Below are 19,804 nucleotides of genomic sequence, written 5' to 3' on the forward strand. Positions count from 1 at the left end.
CCAGGTAACTTTATTGGATTTCAAGAAATCTTTTAACGGCCTTAATCCAAAGTAAGCAATCGGAATATTCTGTTTACATGACCACTTGAACAATTTGATAACTGATTATTAGTGTGCATGTAAATGCACACAATGTCTCAGGCATCATGCAACATAATCATAACCATTTTGTGTAACAGCTTTCTGTGAGGTAGCTTTTAAAGGCTTTAAAGGGGAATTCTGCTGATTTTTTAAATATTCTGCATAATGCAGAGGTTAAGATGTAAATTAAGTCAAAATGGTTCAATGTAGAGAAACTTAACAACTCAGATTTCTTTACAATGGAGGTGACAGGAACCAGGGGTCATGATGTCTATGACACAAATAAAGCCATTTTATTCACTATCCAAAACACACCCATAGTGAACATAAATGTTTTATGAGATTTATAGGTAATGTTGATGATGGTAAAGTAGTGGTAAATCTGTAAAAAATATGTTTTCTTTGCGGATTATTTTGCCTTACAACGCTCCACATGTATCTCTCCACCATTAATGTATTTGAAATTTTTAAAAAGAAATCTTCACACAGTAAACACTTTTGTAATACAATGTTTCAGGCATCAGACAGTGTATTGGTAACGATTTCATGTAAAAGCTGTCTATGAGGGAGCTTTTAGAGGCATTAAACGCTTCAGACATCTGGTTCTCATCAGCCCCACTGTGAACAAGTCTGAGTTGGTAAGGTTCTTTAGAAGTGAGCATTTCACATAAAAACACACGTGAAAAATCCGGAGAATTCCCCTTTAATCACTTCAAACCTCTGGATACCATTTCCTCTGCTGTGAACGATTCTAAATCTAAATTTTTCTACACCAGCACATTTCACATCAAACCACTCTGAATGACTTTGTATTCACATCTTAACAAGTCAATTATGCAGAAATATCGAAAAAAACGTCTGCAAGTATGTGATGATTTAATCTACATCTACATGAGACTAGCTGTTGAGGTATAAGTTTCCATTATCCACATTAACTTAGCAGCTCCAGCGCAAAACAAGAGGCAACCTTCAGACACCAAATATGTCTTGGCTGCTTGATTACGTTTAAGGTAAGCGGGGAAATTGGGTAAATTAGATTTTTCTCCAAAGTAGTCTTTTAACATACCCCACTGTTCCGCTTCCTGTGTGGTTCCACTCACTGCCCGCCACACTCCCACTCCGCTCACTCCCGGCCAGGCTCTCCATGTCCAGGTCGCAGCTTTGGGCATCCTCATCAGCACAGTCCTCCTCCAGAGGTTCAAACCAGTCAGCTGGAGGCTCATCTACACCTTTTACAGGCTCACTGCCTGTTTCACTCAAGGCTTGTCCAGCACTGCGGTCTGTGCCGTTATCTCTAATGTCTGTGCTGCTGGACAGGCTTTTTTTGTCCTCAATGTTGGAAATATTCTCTTCCATCTTCTGCTGCCCGGAGGGTCCTTCACCTCCCTGTGCCTCTTTCTCCTTCTCCATGGCTCTCTTACAACCGTGGTCGCCTTGATTACATCAGCATAACGTTTAAATGAGAAAATACCACCCAGTTAACAAAAATACAGTAAAGTCCTTCCTTATCATAGACTAGCATAGCATGCTAATGTACACATCGTTGTTTATATCGTAACGTAAACATACTGTCTTAACTAACATCAAGGCTAAATATACAGTAAAATTTGTTCAGTTATCGAAAATTTAAAAGTTGATGACATAACTCAGTTAACGTTACTAGCTTGGACTGTTCTTAATTAACAGTTAACGTTAGCTACCTAACGTTACTGAACTACGACGTTAAGAGATTTACATCTTAGACTTGCACATAGCTAAGTCGGGTAAATGGCAGTTAGCTAGCTAGCTAGGTTACGTTGTTCGAGAAGACTTAAAGCAGTTTTCTAATATTAGCTAAATATATTGCGCTCAAAAGGTATATAGCTAACTGAGTCTGCTATTAGCTGCAAATAGCTAGCTATAGTTTTTTGCAAACAGTTGTTTCCTCTAGCTAACGCTAGCTAACTAGCCAACAAGCTAGCTTACTAGCTAGCTATTCAACTAAATCGCATAGGTTAGCAAGCTAACGTTAGCTGGAGAATATGACGTTCCACCATTTAGCGCCAAGACGATTCGTAAAATATATATTTAAGCCTCTCACCTTTTAATTTTATAAGCTTTTCTGCTCCAGAATGAGTAAGACTGGCAGTTGGCGCCTATTTCCCTGTTCCATGATCAGATTGCTATCACAGCTAGCCTAGCCTTGCCTAGCTAAGCTAACACAGCGGCTGTGCCTCAATAAGCGCACTTACCCTCTAACTAGAACGCCTATCCAGTTCTAGCTAAGTGGTCTAAGTAGTGCGCAGAATTTGTGGGAAGACAGCTCTGTTTTCACTTCCACACATTGTGACACGATCCTTAATAACAGAATGCCCTCTGCTCTTTATAAATGCAGGCAAAATTATTCATCATATGAATTCAAAAGCCCTTTTAAGGCGTTTAAGAACTAGAACGCCTAACTCAAGGTAGCTAGTACACAAGCGCACGAATTGGGACGAGACCTCTAGCCCCAACTCGCATATTCAAAGCCGCTAGCAAACCCAATGCCAAAGTTGTCTGGCAAAACTGCTCATCTGCTCCCTCACTGTCTGCACATTCCGACGCGACTCTTACGTTCATAACAATATGCTGCCCGCATGTCTTTTAGAAATATATGCCAAAATAATAATGATTATTATTCGAAAGACTTACTTTCTAGAAAGCGGAAGCTCCGGGCTGTTGAACTCGGACAAAGAACGCCAGGCTGAACCATGTGACTGCAGTTCAAACCGAATTTACTTTAAGTGTGAAATATTTGGGGACTTAATGGTGGATTTAGTGTGATATATGGGATATGTTTTCACCAGATGACCAAGCTCCTGCTCCTCAGCCTCACTTTGTGTATAATAAGCAGATTTTCGTCTCTAAATTCTACTGTAAACTCCTCCGTGGGCAAACGGGGCCTGTAAACTAGTACAAGAGGCTCCACAGCCAAATAAGTAATATTTAAGGATGGCACGGTACAGATATCGTATTTTCTTTTTCTTCAGCTGATACTCAAGGTTTCAGCGGTAAAACTACTATGCTCAAAACTCTTATTACTCCACTCTCACTGTTATCACGTGATGTTATAATATGGTTAGTGATTTTATAACGTGACTTGCTTTACTTTGTGTTTACTTGAGGTTTCATCACTGCAGTGACTGACATGGTAGTGGCATGTGTGTGTGTTGGTTACAAGTGGAACACACAGCAGTCTTGCTGAAAGAACAACGCAGCGTCACTACTGAGCTGAAAATAGTCCACCAAACAAAAATAAACGGCCAGCAGCATCCTGTGGCCAGAAACTGACCACCGATGAACATCTAGTACGGAAGCATATCACTGTCAAAAATAATAATTAAAATGTAATATGGCAATGTATTTGTATGTTTGCATTTAGATTTCCTACTCATATATGCAATGTTGAGCTCAAATTGAAAATTCAATACTGAGTTTAATTTGCCATTTGGTATACTAGTATTGGCATTTCATTTATACAGTTTTAGATGCTTTACGAGTAGCTTTATTTAAAGTAAAATGTATTTCCAGAACTGCATATTTATGCTTAATGTGATTATACAATTGTGTCAAAATGTAATTAAAATGTAATTTATCTTAAATGCATTTTCAACCGTGCAGCAACAGCACAGACTGAGCCATCGTCAAATGCAAGGTGGATTAACAAGGCAAGGAATGGGCAATAAGTGTACACGGTGTTTTAAAAACTCCTGCAATACTGCTGTGTGATGCACCACTCCAACATACACTATCCTGCTTCTTCCATGTCAGTGTCACTATCACCCAAAAATGCTCAGTTGGAGTCCTGACCATTGATGAAAGGGGTAAAGGAGGGCTAATAAAATATGCAGAGAATAAATGGGCTATAATCTGTAAGTGTAGAACTTCAAAGTGCACCTACATGGTACATAGATACCAGATAATACTGTCAGTGAGTTTAAGTGTACAGTGTAGTTGTACCTAATAAAGTAGCCATCGAGTGAGAAAAGAGAAAAAACAGCCTGTCCTCGGACTGAAGTATTTAGACTTTAGTATTTAGACCAAGCACTGATAACTGATACAGTTAGAGGCCTATCATAGTAACAATGAGAAACAGATCTGTATCAGTCACTGTTACCACTACTACAACTACTGTTAGAAGCATGCCACAGAGAATGTCAGTGACTGCTGTTAGGGGCCTGTAATGATGATCTGTTATTATGAATATGAGAAGCGCTCAAGAGTATAGTGAGGTAGGTTAAGCAATGTTTACGATTAAATTGTTAAAGTCTGCATGCAGCAGTATCATCACAATTGTCAGTGGCATGCAGATAAGGCTTTCTGCACAGCATTGGACACCAGGTGTCACCTTGAACAATAATGATTCGGTAAGTTTCTCTAGAATGGTGCACTTAACATATAACCACTCTGAGTGTGTTTACAAACACCACTTCCAAAAAAATGAGACAGTATGTGAAATTATGATAAAGAAAGCAAGAAGAAAGAAAGTGATGCTTCAATTATGTTTGACCTGTATTAAATCAAAAACAGTGCAAAAACACCTTATAGATTTTTTTTCCAAAAAAGTTGGGACAAGAGCATGTTCATCACTGTGTTACATCACCTTTCCATTTAACAGCATTTACTAATCATTCTTGCAGTCCTTCCACTGCACAAACATACAGGGCTTTCATCATCTGGACCGCAGGGTGGCCAGTCCAGCACCTACAGTCTCTGATTACTGGCATGTTGAAATAAGCATGGACGTCCCTGAAATAGACGTGCAGAAGGCAGCATATGTTGCTCCAAAATATGTTTATATCTTTCAACACCAAGGGTGCTTTGACAGATGCGCAAGTTACTGATGCCATGGCCACTAATACACCCCCATACCATAATAGACCTTGGCTTTTGAACTTTAGGCTTGTAACTATCTGAATGGTCCTTTTCTTATTTGTTACAATTCCATTATTTCCACAAACAATGTGAAAAGTTGATCTGGATGACAATACACATCAGCCCATTACAGATCAGCTCAACCCATCAGTGTTTCTAGATGTTTTTGACATATGGCTTCCACAGTGCACAGTATAGAAACATGCCTAAAATTGTCACAAATGGCACATTTGGTCTTCTGCCATTTATGCATGTTTTTTTGAATATTGAAACAACTAATTTGATAAGGTAAAACATTAAATATATTGTATTTGTACTGTTTTTTGTTTAAATGCAATAAAGTGGATTTTTAAAATAACAAAAACACTGCTTTCTGTTTTTATTTCACATACTGTCCAAATATTTTTGGAATACAGGTACATGTTAAATAGCTAATTATGCGGAAATTTAGAAAAAATTGGTGGAATTTCCCCTTTGAGATGAACACTAAGAAAGACCTGTTGATACACTAACAGATTAATTTAACTGTGAATTAAATTAACACTGTCACATGATATCACATGAATTCATAAAGAAAAGTAGAGAAGAAAGTTAACCACTTGGCAAGTTCACAATGAGGCAATTTCATTAGACAAATTCAAGTAAAGCTGAAGTGTCTGGACTACATGGTTTAGTCTACATGGTCTTAATCAGCAGTATGTTTTATTTCCCAATGCTAAGGGTGTTTGGTACACACTAGTTGACAAACACACCAAATCAGGATCTGCGTGTAGAAGCTATTCAAACAGCATAGACAAAATAATGGAAACATCAAATGACATGGCAACTACAGTGTGAGTCACATACAACTCAATCTGTAAACAACACTGGGGTTATTAAAGGGCCATTATCACATTTTTCACATTTTATTTTTCCCTGAGGTCTACAACGTTTGTGTGGGTTTATGTACTAAAAACAGCCATATTTGATTTTTACACGACCATTTCCCAACCTCTCTTTATCCATTAGAATTAGACAGGCAGTTTTTGTTACTATGCTTTTAAGACTGATGTATGTAAACAATGTCCATTCTAATTGGTTGATCTGTATTGTGATTCGTTCTAAAATCAGCCCAAGCTGAAACACTTCACATAGCTTTAATGTGAATGGGCAATCTATCTCTTAACTGCTATAGGCTTCAATACTATATATACTACATAGTAAATTTACTATGGAAATGCATTGGTTTTCATGACAACACAAAAACACTAAATTCAGTGTGAGTGGTTGTTGCAGCTTAATTTCTATATATGGACTGGGGAGTGAAAAACAATGCATACAACATCAAACTGATTATTAAAAAAAACTAAAAAAAAAAAAAAATGTGTTTTCATGATATGGACCCTTTAAGATATATAAAACAAGGAAATAAAAAGAACAGAAATCGTGAAAAATTATGAAACAGTTGCCTGCATTGCAGATGTCCCAGTCACTGAAACAGACACGAGTGGCATTTTCAATGAATGCAAAATCCTATACATTATATTGTCCATCCCTTTGAGCTTGTTTAAATTACATCTTAAATAAAAAAAAATTACAACTAATAACAAATGGTGAATAACCACAACTGCAATGTGAAGATGTCAAGTATAACGGGCTGTATGGCTATCTGTCCTTGTTGCTGCGCAAGTCAGTGGTCAGTGGGTCATGCTGTATGGTTTGGTGCAGCATTAGGGCCAGCAGCCCCGCTCTGTTCGTCATCGCTGTCCTCACATTGCGCTCCTGCTCAAACAACTCATCCAGCTTGTACCACTGGTATAAAATAAACAAAGACAAGTATAAAGATTAGTTACAAAGTCTGACAATCTTAAAATTAGAGCATCTACTCATCAGCTCATTACAAAGTCATTCATGAGTTGATATTGTCTGGTGGAGCACAGAAAATGATCAGCACTGCAGCACTGTGTCAGGTAGTGACAGCCTTTTTGTGATTAACCAGATTTTCTCTGTAATGGCTTAAAAGAGTGATTTTTCAGTTAAAACCATAATTTAGGCTAAATAGCACTGCAAATCTGGCTGTAAACAATTGTTTTAAAATGTTTACTGCAACAAGAGGTTAAGAAATCAGTTCACAATGATTAAGCTCTGTTTTCCACAGAGTACTACAACAACCCTCAAATAATCAAAATTGTCCTTTTGTACCTTATTAGTTCATGTCCCCAGTCATATAGATATGTGTTATACATATATACATATATATATATATATATACACACACATATACACGCACACACACACACTAGGCAAAGACAAGTAAAAAATTATTTCATTTATTTAAGGAGCAAAGCTATCCAACACATGAATAAGCCATGTGAAAAAGTCATTCGCCCTGTGTCGTGATAATTTTCCATGAATGAACTGTTTGTTTGAGTCAGGACTTTGACAAGGCCACTCTAAAACAGGATTCCTTGTTTCTTTTCAGCCATTCAAATTTGCATATATTGCGTTTCTGTCCTGGATCGCTACCAGGGTTCATTCAAACATTTTCTAAATTTGGAGCGAATTTCCAAGAAGTTGGTAAAAGAAAGTGCAAAGCACTACCACCAACATGTTAGCTTGTTGATATGATTTTTCACTGTAAAATGCAGAACTTTATTGACAGCAGATACAGAGGAACCTGTGTCGTCCAAAATGTTACAATTTGGACAGGTCTGTTCATAAAACGTTATATATATATATATATATATATATATATATATATATATATATATATATATATATATATTTTAGGGGTGGGAATCTCTAGGCACCTCACGATTCGATTCGATTACGATTCAGGGGGCTGCGATGCGATTATAAAACGATTATCGATGCATCTCGATGCAGCTTTTTTTTCTATATAGCATTTATATTTTCTCACTGTGTGAGCTCAAGTTTCGAGTTCAAGTTTCAAGTTGTTTGTCATTTGCACAACATGTCAGGACATTTATGCATTGAAATGCTTGTGGTGAGGCTCAGCTAATCACTCTACAGAAAGTAAATAAGTAAAAATAAAAATACAAGAAAAACCAACTGAAATATATTAAATATACACAAAATATACATAGAATATACACAGAATATAGAGACAATATACATTTTAAAGTGACTAAGTGCCTCGGTGTTATTGTTATTTAAAGTGATTTTTAAACCGAAGTATTTGTAATGATCCATAACGAATTTACTTCCAATATCTTTTTTAATAAAACAAATGGAAGTGATGTGGCAAGTGAACTAGAAGGCTCTCATTCAGCGCTCTTGTTTGGAGCACGAGACGCTGCTGCTACTCATCTGCGATAAAATGCACAGTTATGGTGAAGTAAGATCCAGTGTCAGTGGATGTCCACGCAGCACATGTTACAGCTATTCTACCCATTTTCTTTAGTGATTTTATAACTTCGGTTTTGGTCTCGTTGTAGAGACGGGGGGGTCGCTGTGGCAGTAAAATATCTTTGAGACGGGTCGTGTGCAACATAGTGCGAAAGCCCTGTTTCGCAACGACTGAGAACCGGTGTGCAGACTGCAGGTCACATAGCAGCGATGCGTTATTTGCATTTATAAGCAGCGCAGTTGGTTTCCTGGTACGTTAAATCTGCAACGAGAGACTGTCACACACTAAAAGTGGCGAAGATGAAGTCGCTTCTCTTTCGAATTCTCCTGTTCCACCTTAAATGGTGCCGCATTTACATTCGGCGCCTCAGTTAGAATTTAAGGTGGAACGGGTAAATTCGAACAAGAAGCTGGAGAATAAGAAGCGACTTCAGCCTCGTAAAACAGTCGAACATTGAGAGACATTTAACTGATCTACTTCTGAGGAAAAGTTTTCTGGCGGAGATGGGAGGAAAGCGGCTGTAGCTGAAGCTTAAAGCAGAGCAAAGTAAATCTGCGTTTTCGTTTAGGTTATACTGTTTAGCCTATACTAGGACATTAACACATACTGAGACATACTGAACATTAAATGCTGCTGCTCCCAAGGTGGTTTGATTTTTGTTGAAAGGACAAAATGGCTCTTCTTAACATTTGTGTTGTGACTCCTGACCTAACCTGGCTTTAATGAAGAGGGTGCCGGTCGGATTTCTCGCTCATCCAGTAGTGTTTTTGTTACGTGCTGCCACAGACTGTCTGGGCGCTGCACTTCCGCACTTCCAAGTTCCGCCCTTTGCGTTCCGTCAGCATTACGTTCTAAATTAAATATTTAGAAAATCGATTTTTGACATTTGTGAATCGATTCAGAATCGTTCACGTCCACATCGCGATGCATGCAAGAATCGATTTTTTCCCGCACCCCTAATATATATATATATATATATATATATATATATATATACACTGCTCAAAAAAATAAAGGGAACACTTAAACAACACAATATAACTCCAAGTAAATCAAACTGTGAAATCACACTGTCCACTTAGGAAGCAACACTAATTGACAATCAATTTCACATGCTGTTGTGCAAATGGAATAGACAACAGGTGGAAATCATTGGCGATTAGCAAGACACACTCAATAAAGGAGTGGTTCTGCAGGTGGGGACCACAGACCACTTCAGTACCTATGCTTTCTGGCTGATGTTTTGGTCACTTTTGAATGTTGGTGGTGCTTTCACACTCGTGGTAGCATGAGACGGACTCTACAACCCACACAAGTGGCTCAGGTGCAGCTCATCCAGGATGGCACATCAATGCGAGCTGTGGCAAGAAGGTTTGCTGTGTCCGTCAGCATAGTGTCCAGAGCCTGGAGGCGCTACCAGGAGACAGGCCAGTACACCAGGAGACGTGGAGGAGGCTGTAGGAGGGCAACAACCCAGCAGCAGGACCGCTACCTCCGCCTTTGTGCAAGGAGGAACAGGAGGAGCACTGCCAGAGCCCTGCAAAATGATCTCAAGCAGGCCACAAATGTGCATGTGTCTGCACAAACGGTTAGAAACCGACTCCATGAGGATGGTATGAGGGCCCGACGTCCACAGATGGGGGTTGTGCTCACAGCCCAACACCGTGCAGGACGCTTGGCATTTGCCAGAGAACACCAGGATTGGCAAATTCGCCACTGGCGCCCTGTGCTCTTCACAGATGAAAGCAGGTTCACACTGAGCACGTGACAGACGTGACAGAGTCTGGAGACGCCGTGGAGAGCGATCTGCTGCCTGCAACATCCTTCAGCATGACCGGTTTGGCAGTGGGTCAGTAATGGTGTGGGGTGGCATTTCTTTGAAGCCCTCCATGTGCTCGCCAGAGGTAGCCTGACTGCCATTAGGTACCGAGATGAGATCCTCAGACCCCTTGTGAGACCATATGCTGGTGCGGTTGGCCCTGGGTTCCTCCTAATGCAGGACAATGCTAGACCTCATGTGGCTGGAGTGTGTCAGCAGTTCCTGCAAGATGAAGGCATTGAAGCTATGGACTGGCCCGCCCGTTCCCCAGACCTGAATCCGATTGAGCACATCTGGGACATCATGTCTCGCTCCATCCACCAACGTCACGTTGCACCACAGACTGTCCAGGAGTTGGCGGATGCTTTAGTCCAGGTCTGGGAGGAGATCCCTCAGGAGACCATCCGCCACCTCATCAGGAGCATGCCCAGGCGTTGTAGGGAGGTCATACAGGCACGTGGAGGCCACACACAATACTGAGCCTCATTTTGACTTGTTTTAAGGACATTCCATCAAAGTTGGATCAGCCTGTAGTGTGTTTTTCCACTTTAATTTGGTGTGTGACTCCAAATCCAGGCCTCCATTGGTTAATAAGTTTGATTTCCATTGATGATTTTTGTGTGATTTTGTTGTCAGCACATTCAACTTTGTACAGAGTAAAGTATTCAATGAGAATATTTCATTCATTCAGATCTAGGATGTGTTATTTGAGTGTTCCCTTTATTTTTTGAGCAGTGTATATATATAAATAAAGGCTTAGAGATTGTTCAGGTGCTTCTCTGCACATGAGACGAACACTAATAATTTGTTTGGTGAGCGGTGTTTTCTGCCTTGCTTCTTTTCCATGAGCGCCACTTTTGCCCATTGCCTTTCTTACTTTGAACACTGACTTGAGACTAGAGAGACCTGCAGTTCCTTGGATGTTCTCTGGGAATTTTTGGTGACTTTCTGGATGATTTGCCTCTAAACCATTGGGGAAATTTGGGCATGCAGGCCCCTCCTAAGAAGATTCACCAATGTTTCTCAATTTGTAGATAATGGCTCTCAATGTAGTTTAATGATGTCCTAAATAAGTATTTGTAGCCCTTTCCAGACTGCTGTATTTCAATATAGTTCTTCCAATCTCTTTTGGATTTTCTTTAGATCATAGCCTAGTGTGCTTGTAAAAACTGTGTGGCAATCATTACTCTGATTAACCTTCATATGAGTGAGATTTACATTCAACAGGACTAGCTATAATCTTGTATTTGCATAATCGGGGGGACACCTTGTCCTTCCCACCACACTCACTCACTACCAAGTGAAAATGCAAAGCTAACTCTCCCTAATGCCATGAAATGTGTCATGGTACAAAAGGAAAATGTGCTGAGGTTTTCTACTCAAATTGCAGCAATGTTCATAATGTTGCTTAATTTTGTATCTTCAAAAAGTAGCTATATATTGTAAATATCTATCTAATATATCTCCCAGCCCTACCTGCAGAATGTGTGATCATGCAGAGCGTGTAAAAGTGTGATCTAGACAAATTCACTGAAAGAAAACTTTGTGGTTTGAAAATAAGGTTAAAGACTGTTGTAAACACATACACACTGAAATACTGTAACTGAGAGTCTGCGTGTGTTTTGACTTACCACTCGGACACGCTCTAGGTCCACTTCTGCCCTCCGGAGTTTCTCCCAACAGTAATGTTTGTTGCACTTGCGCTTTGAAACCTTGCAGTATTCACCTGTCGGCTCAAACACATTCTGCACTAAAGGACATCCACACACCTCATCCACTGGCACCTGCACAACAGAGAAAAAGAGCAAGAGAGAGAGAGAGAGAGAGAAAGACATTACCAGGGTTACTGGCAGTAGTAGTCTTCTTTTTGATACTTATACTTTTTTGGACAAAATAAAGACAGAACTTTTTAAGAACTTTTTAAAAGCATTTTTTCAATTTAAGACCATTAGCACAACAGCGATAAACATTAATAATGAAGGGATAACTACTGAGATTATTACCAAACAAGACAAAAAGGAAGACATCTATTCTTGAATTTAGAGGCATTGTAGGGATGACCAATTCCGGTTTCTTAAGGCCAAACTGGCCAATAGCTGATTTTCATTAGCCTTTTTTTCTAAGCTGAAGATCACACTTTGTGGGCTAAATGAACATATGAAACACACTAAAACATTTCCAGGACTTTCTATTAGCCAAAATATAAATAAATGCTCTTTAATGGATAAACTGACATTTTAATTCATAAATGAACAAGGACGCACAGGGTCACTGATACGAAGCACTGCTCTTATGAAGCATCAAAAGCTGTTTGACTGCTAATGCCCTGAGAATTTTCAGCCTGCTAAATGCTACATGTGCATGTGTGAATAAGAAGCCAGAACCATGAGGTTGCTTGCATTCAACAATCTGTTTAAATAGCATCAATCAAATAAAGTGCTACATTGAAAATAATGTATGTTGTATACATATGTAATACGTAATTATGCTATGACATTTTGGTATAGATGCAGCAGCAGCAACGTAAAAATCGCAACATAGATTAATAAAGCCAATTGCTGATTGTGTGTCTTAAGCCAAAAATCTGTGCACCATGCTGTTTTCAAAAGCATTTATTTGTGGAATCTAGCATAGCTTTCATTTTGTGTGCATAGGCAATAAAATGTGCATCTAAACAGGCAATACTACTTTTTTGGTGTAACAGTGTAATAATATAGATAAATAAACCAGATACAGTACATCCAGCAGCATTACACTGTTACATATTTCAGGTCTTCATAGTTTCTTACCTTTGGGTCTCTGGAGTGTTCCGGACATAACACTTGAAGTCTTTTGCAGTATGTTTTACTCTGAGGGTTATAAACATCACAGAACAGTCTCGTCGCCCTGGTAACACAGGGGTAGTATTAAATTAGAGGGTAAAAAAGAATAAAAATAATATTCATATTACACCGCACGATAAGCAAGACATTGGAAAGCTAAAAAATTATGATTTTTATATAAAAGATAATGAAAAATAACAATTATAACAAATTATAGAATACAAAGGACAACAGACCCAATAAACTAAGCATATCATCAGATTTGATCTACCAGTGACAATATGTTAGCCTGCAATATTAACACTAAAGTAAGATTGGCTTACCCTTCTATTCGCGTTGGGAAAACGGACCCAAACGATGTCTGGCTTTCATACTGTCCAAGGCAAAGTTCACAAGGACGGGGGAGGGGGACAAAAAATGTAAAACAATTAACAAATACTGGTTCTTACATACTTAAAATCCAGGTCATTTTGAATAGAAGAGCTATGAGTCATTTGATACTTGGATTCAATTATGTTACATCTTATATACATATTTTATTACCTGTACTCTGTTTTGTTATTGATCATACTATATAAGCAGTATAAGCATAGGAATGATTGTGGGGTGGAGTGAGTGGCTTGGTGGGGCTTTATTTTGTATTTTTCAAGGTTTTTTTTTTACATGCAACTTTGATACAATGGAAAAATCCTAAGTAAACATGCTGATTAAGTGTAAAAGCATAACACATTTCACAAGCTAATGTTTTTATAACCATGTAACTTATTACAGGAAGATGTTTGTTACTGAATTGTGGAGATGAAGGAGAGACGGAGGAGTTTAGGTTTTGTGCATTTACCTTAGCGTAACACCTCTCCATATGCCTCAGCGCCACCTTGGGGTTAATGGGATGACTGCAGGAAACACAGAAGATCTGAAGGTCTGTATCCTCACTGTCTGTTTCATTCACCTGCACAGAGAGATGAAAGACAGGTGTTAAGGCCGTTGTTTTGAAAGTCCACATCATGGAAATGTGAAGTTTCGTCACTTAAAAAAAAGAGAGGTTGCTGTAGTACAGTTGATTTCCAAACTGTGGCACGCATACCCCCAGGGGTAAATCGAATGACTTTGGGGCTACATCAAAAAAATCTTTATTTAATTTCATTTAATCAGCCAGCCGCACAATTACATATACATATATATATATATATGTATTTCTATGTGAGTATATTTGTAATAGGAGCGAAAGGGAATACACAGTAGGAAGTTTAATGCCTGAAGGGGTATGAGACTGTAAAAAGTTTGGGAATCACTTCTTGGAAGACAAGATAAATAAAAAAGAATATAAACAAAAGTGCAATATCTATATAAAAGTAAACAAAAATGTAAGCTGTAAGGCTTCATCTCAATATTAAATTAACTGAACAATTACAAGTTCATTTACAATCTGATCTTGTGTTCTATATAAGGTGTGGCTCTTAAATTCTGACTAAAATGAGTGTGAGGGGATTTTCTTATGTGGTTCAATCACTCCCAGCAAAGTGCAGACTCCACAGCCGAATAAAGGTGCAAATCGGTAGCTATTAACATCTCTACGGAGCAAGCTATTTTTTTCACCTGTTCAGAATTGGCACTTAGTGACTGCTTGAATCCTGACTAACTTCTTCACTAATGAGTTAGCATATCTGAGGTATTATGGGTACATCCTTGTGTTAAGCAATGTTGACCATTTAATCTACTCTCTGCCCACTGTGTTCACATGACTGAGAATTCTTGCCATTCTTGCCATCCAACTTAAGCTAACCCAACCAGTTTTTTCAAGTTTTATAGCATGAAACCTAACTGTATTCAATTAAAAAAAAAACATTTTAACATATATTAGAAAATACTAACTTGCACATCATGACAACCCTAAAATACATTAAAAAAAAAAAATAGTCCAATCGAATAGTGGCGTAAAACACGATTTCATCGCGCTCTGAATTAGTTCATAAAGAACTGATGGCGTTGCCTCACCTCCTCGTCCTGCTGCACCACCTGCTGTTTGGCTTTTGCGATGATCCCCTCCAATTCATGGAAGCGACGCTCCATTTCAGCGAGGCGCATGCGCGCAGCCTGCTGCTCACGCCGGATTCGCTCCAGCTGCTTCTTGCCCTGCTCCTCCGCCACACACGGACTTTGTTGCCATTGTTGGATGCGCTGTGGCAAAATCTCATAGATCCGACTGCCGACACAGAGCAGTACATAAAAACATTGTTTTTTTTATTTAGGATGTGGAGTTTGTATATGTTAAGATTTTGGGAGTTATCCGCAAAGTATATTTAGGGAAAATCGAGTCTTCTGTGTGTTGTGTCTTTAACAGATTACAGCAATACCTCAACCAAAAATCATTTTTGCATTTCATTTCCCCCTTACTCTAAATTAGCTGTTCAAGACTAATGTAGCTAACAAATAATGGAAGTTTAAATCCCATCAATTAGCATCATGCAAACTGCATGTCTAAATCATGCTGAGTTGTTAAGAACAATAGGAGCAGGAGTTAAACTATCTCTAAGATTTGGTCATAAAATGTTTACAGCAGTGATTGAACACAGTGTTCAAACATGAAGTGAACCTACTTGGCTGCCAGCTTCATGCCACAGTCCTCAGAGCAGTATTTAGAGTTTGGGCGGGCTGCCTCAATGCAGTTTGGGCCCAGGCACTGGCGTAAATCTCCAGTATGATGGCCGTCGGCCCTGTCACTGTGTCGCATCCTATCTTTATGCTTCTGTTTCTGCTTATGCCGACGAGACTCCTTCTATGAGTACAATACACAGGAGAAGGTCATCATATAAAACCTCTGTAGTGCATTCTCACCTCTAATTTGACACTTAATCAGAATTAGCATTATTTGGCCAATTATACTTTTGATTTTACATTGCCAAGCAAGGGATTTGAGAGAATAATAAGTATATAAGACTTAAATCAGAGCCTAAAAGCAACGAATATGTGAATATGGACATATGATCAAGGTCTGCAGAGACAAATGATCCAGCATTATTTTCAATATGTTCTAGTTAAAATTACATTGCTCAATTTTCTTACCTTTTTGTCAATTTTCTTCTCTCGCCTCTTAACGTGCTTTACTTTTATTGCTTTTTTGCGCCGAGCAGGGCTATAAACAGGCCCATCCTCATCCTCACTTCCCCATGGCTGGAAAATTGTTACAGAAAGTAACGGCAAGTTAAACTAGATTACTATCACACTGCAAAAATATAACATCAAAACACTTGAAAACATTTTCATAGTACACAATACGCATCTTGATATTTGATTTATTTTTTTTTGTGATCTGTGAACAGGTTAGAATGGACAAAATGCTCCAGTAAAACTGTACTGGCACATTTAAAAAACAATTTGAAAAACCAAAATAAAATATTTTTGGAGTAGGAACATCAGGAGGAACAATCAATCAAACAACAGGCAAAATGAAATTAATAAAATAAGATAATGACATAATGAACTGTGTCAACTACCTGTTACTTACTAAAGTATGCAGTTATTAAACACTGCTTATTAATGCCCATGATATACTTGTTTGGGCCTCATAGAAGTGTACTGTGAAAGAATTTAATCACAATAACATCATATTACCCAGCTCTACCTCAAAAATAAAACAAATTATAAAATGTAGTAGTACAAGTAAGTACAACCCCATTTCCAAAAAAGTTAGGACACTGTGCAAAATGTAAATGAAAACAAAATGCAATGATGAGCAAATCATTTAAACCCTGTATTTCTTTGAAAATAGTACAAAGACAACAAATGTTGAAACTAAGAAATTTTATTGTTTTTTGAAAAATATATGCCCATTTTGAATTCAACGGCCACAACATGTTCCAACAAAGTTGTGACAGGGGCATGTTTACCACTGTTTTTCATCACCTCTTCTTTTAGCAACACTGCAAGCATTTGGGAACTGAGGAGAAGTGATATGTTTTCTCATTCTTGCCTAACAAAGCTTTTCAGCTGCTCAACAGCTTGAGGTCTCCTTTGTTGTATTTTTATTTATTAATGTGCCAAATGTTTTCTGTAAGTGACAGGTCTGGACTGCAGGCAGTCAATGAAAAACTGGTGATTAAATGAGTTGCACATAATTGCATTTTGTTTTTATTTACATTTTGCACAGCGTCCTAACTTTTTTGGAAATGGGGTTGTGTTGTGAAATTGTTGCTTTTACATTACCATGTTTTGCTCCTTGTATTGCTGGTATAGCTCCATCTCATTCTCATCAAAGTCGTCCGAGTATCGTCTGTCTCTGTGCATTATATTCTCCCTCCTCTCACGCAGGGAAAACTCCTCATCCCGAACGCGCAGCATTTTCTAGATAGATAACATTAATAAGTAAACAATAGCACTTGGACATAAAACAACTGTCTTAATAACCAGCTAAGACAGTGCTACAAGAGCACTGTAAAGTTTTAGATCCATTCAGCTGATGTTTCACATTTTATATTTGACTTGTATGTTTTTCTAGCACTACAAGACTACAGACAACTTTAGTTTTACAAATATGCCATATATTCATATTTAACTCTAAAAGAAAAAAATGTAACATATATTCTCTTGTGTATTGTTTCTTCAACTGTTTTGTGTTGTACTTGACCCACAAGCATTCAATGCAAAAATGTCCTTTACACACTATGCATATGCATATGATGAATAAAAGACTTGGTGATGTGAACTGTGGAAATTACCCGTGCACGGACTACACACTGTCTCAGTCGACATTTCTGCCGGATTTTGTTTGGGCCCCCGAATTTTTTCATGTCTTTGCAGAAGTCACATTGAGCACAGTCCTCAGTGCGCCGGCAGGGTTCACATTCGCCACACATACGTGCAGACCGCTTGACCTGATACACACAGTCACATCATGCACACAGAAAACTTTCTTTAGTTACTTACATAAATATTCATGACTATTTTTTCTTTCAACTAAAAGTTGACTAATCACCCTCCCTACTCTAAAATAATAAGGCCAATATTTTATAAACAAACAAACACAGTATGAGAGAATAGTGAACTAAACTAATTAAATTAATCTTTAATGGAAACTTTCGTTGCACTACATATGTTCTTTAGAAAATGTTTATTGCACTTTTTAAGCTCAGCTGGCTGTAATTTAGCATGACATAGCCTCATACACTTGTTTTAAGTAATGCAACAACTGAAGGATGTAATGCAAATAAAATATATTTCTGTGTTGCATAAATAGTTATCTAGAATAAAGTTGTTAAGAAAAAATAGACTGATATTATTTTAGTCAATCAAAAATGTTCTGAATGATTAGTCGACTAGTTTAAGAGTGGACAGTGTTAGTATTTAATCACTGACAGAAATATATAATGAACAGATTTGAGTAACAGGCCTCTGTTTAATGTTTTATTAATTTAAAGGCAACCAAGTTTCTTAACTTTTAAAGCTAAAATATTTTTTTTATTTGTTAGTGCTGCAGAAACTCACTTTAGATCCTCGACGCTTATCAAGTTTGAAGTCTGGAGTACTTGACCGCTTTTCAGCTCTCTCTGGTTCAGCTTCCTTTTCTCGATTCTTCTTGGACCGGTACTTTATCTCAAGAGATGGATCCATCTCTGTCAGGCAGAGAAACTTCATTTCAGGTTAACGCTGGAGCTTTTGAAGCCACTGTGGCAGCTTACTACATGTATATTAGCAACAACTGAGCTATGATAGAAATAATTAAGAGAAGTAAAACCACTCACCCTGACATCGCTGGCAGTACCACTCTCTGATAGCTTTGGCCATCTTTTCAGTCACGTTTATGCAGTGACCGTGGAACCACTCATTACAGCTGTCACACCCACTGCGTACACAAGAGATGAGACTGCATTAGCAATGCAACCATGATCCACATACAACCAAAAACTGCTGCAAATGCATGTGCACCTGTAAGGGACATACACATTATCCATTTTACAGTGACCTTACATCATGAAACAGTTGATGTCTGGTTTCCGACATATGCAGTACAAGGGTGCATTCTCCTCCTCCATGCTGCTGTTATCCACAGCTGGAGGCTGATCCATATCAGACATTTCACTGTCCTTGGGTGTAAAATTAAAACAGTTTAGTTGAAATAAGGCATAACTATTACATCTGACACTCTCTAAAAGAACTGCCTGTTCTATTTCTTTTTTTCCTCTGACGTTTAACCTAGCAACTGAACATTTCCGTAGTGAATCTGCCAGTTTATTTCACAACTATCACCATCGCGATGCAATGGTCTAAATTACGCCAAGTAGCCTTTTAACTGATCAGTCAGTCAATGCTTTGACCCATTATATTAGGAATACACGATCGGAAACTGCACCAAAATAAATAAAACTAGCTAGCCAGATATATGAAAGTTGTTTCTCAGTGTTCACAATGAGATCTGTGTTAGCCGATTAGCTTAGCTAAGTAGGCTAACGCTAGCTCGCTAACGTGATGACTATAGAGCCAACAGCACACCAAACTAACTCTAGAAAGCTGTGACCTGAAACTGGATCGAACATGTTACTCTAATTATTCATGATCACTTAGCTATAGCTAAATATATTTGTTTTGTTTATTTTGCAGCGACCGGCCAGCCAACTTACCATCATCGCTAACGCTAGCCTGCTGGATGCTAACTTAGATGTAAATTTGAAATAAAACTTTTCCTCTGATTAAACTAGATACCGTTGACCAACTGCGTTTTGTTTTATAGTCATGTAAACCTGGTGTAATTTTGAAACTTTTTCAACTATTAAAGACACTTTGCGCAATAACAACTAGCTGCTAGCAACGAAGGGTTGTTTCTCCACCCATGTTCCGACCATTCCT

General features: G+C 38.4%; 2 protein-coding genes across 7 annotated transcripts in view; both read right to left on the reverse strand.

The window, feature by feature from the left end:
- Positions 1-2,838, reverse strand: part of mbd1b (methyl-CpG binding domain protein 1b) — a 28,021-nt gene extending 25,183 nt beyond the window's left edge. For 5 of the 6 annotated variants that reach the window (XM_036559138.1, XM_036559135.1, XM_036559137.1 and 2 more), the window contains exons 1-2: positions 2,752-2,838; positions 1,148-1,514 (exon numbers count right to left, since the gene is read on the reverse strand). In XM_036559138.1, the coding sequence (XP_036415031.1) occupies positions 1,148-1,514; positions 2,752-2,812 (428 nt within the window). In that variant the 5' untranslated portion in view covers positions 2,813-2,838. Of the gene's footprint in view, positions 1-1,147; positions 1,515-2,161; positions 2,328-2,751 lie in introns of those variants that run through there. The other variant, XM_036559136.1, reaches the window with a different exon arrangement.
- Positions 2,839-6,325: 3,487 nt separating this feature from the next.
- Positions 6,326-19,802, reverse strand: cxxc1b (CXXC finger protein 1b). The gene is made up of 14 exons (XM_036559868.1): positions 19,579-19,802; positions 18,929-19,044; positions 18,703-18,803; positions 18,446-18,573; positions 17,680-17,835; positions 17,168-17,305; positions 16,028-16,135; positions 15,562-15,740; positions 14,960-15,167; positions 13,803-13,913; positions 13,288-13,337; positions 12,932-13,028; positions 11,774-11,926; positions 6,326-6,765 (listed from the first exon to the last, which is right to left on the reverse strand). The coding sequence occupies exons 1-14, from the start codon at positions 19,582-19,584 to the stop codon at positions 6,619-6,621; spliced, it is 1,698 nt and encodes a 565-aa protein (XP_036415761.1). The 5' UTR covers positions 19,585-19,802; the 3' UTR covers positions 6,326-6,618.
- Between the last annotated feature and the right edge of the window lie 2 nt (positions 19,803-19,804).

Source organism: Colossoma macropomum, unplaced genomic scaffold (genome assembly GCF_904425465.1).
Source record: "Colossoma macropomum unplaced genomic scaffold, Colossoma_macropomum, whole genome shotgun sequence".
NCBI lineage: Eukaryota > Metazoa > Chordata > Actinopteri > Characiformes > Serrasalmidae > Colossoma > Colossoma macropomum.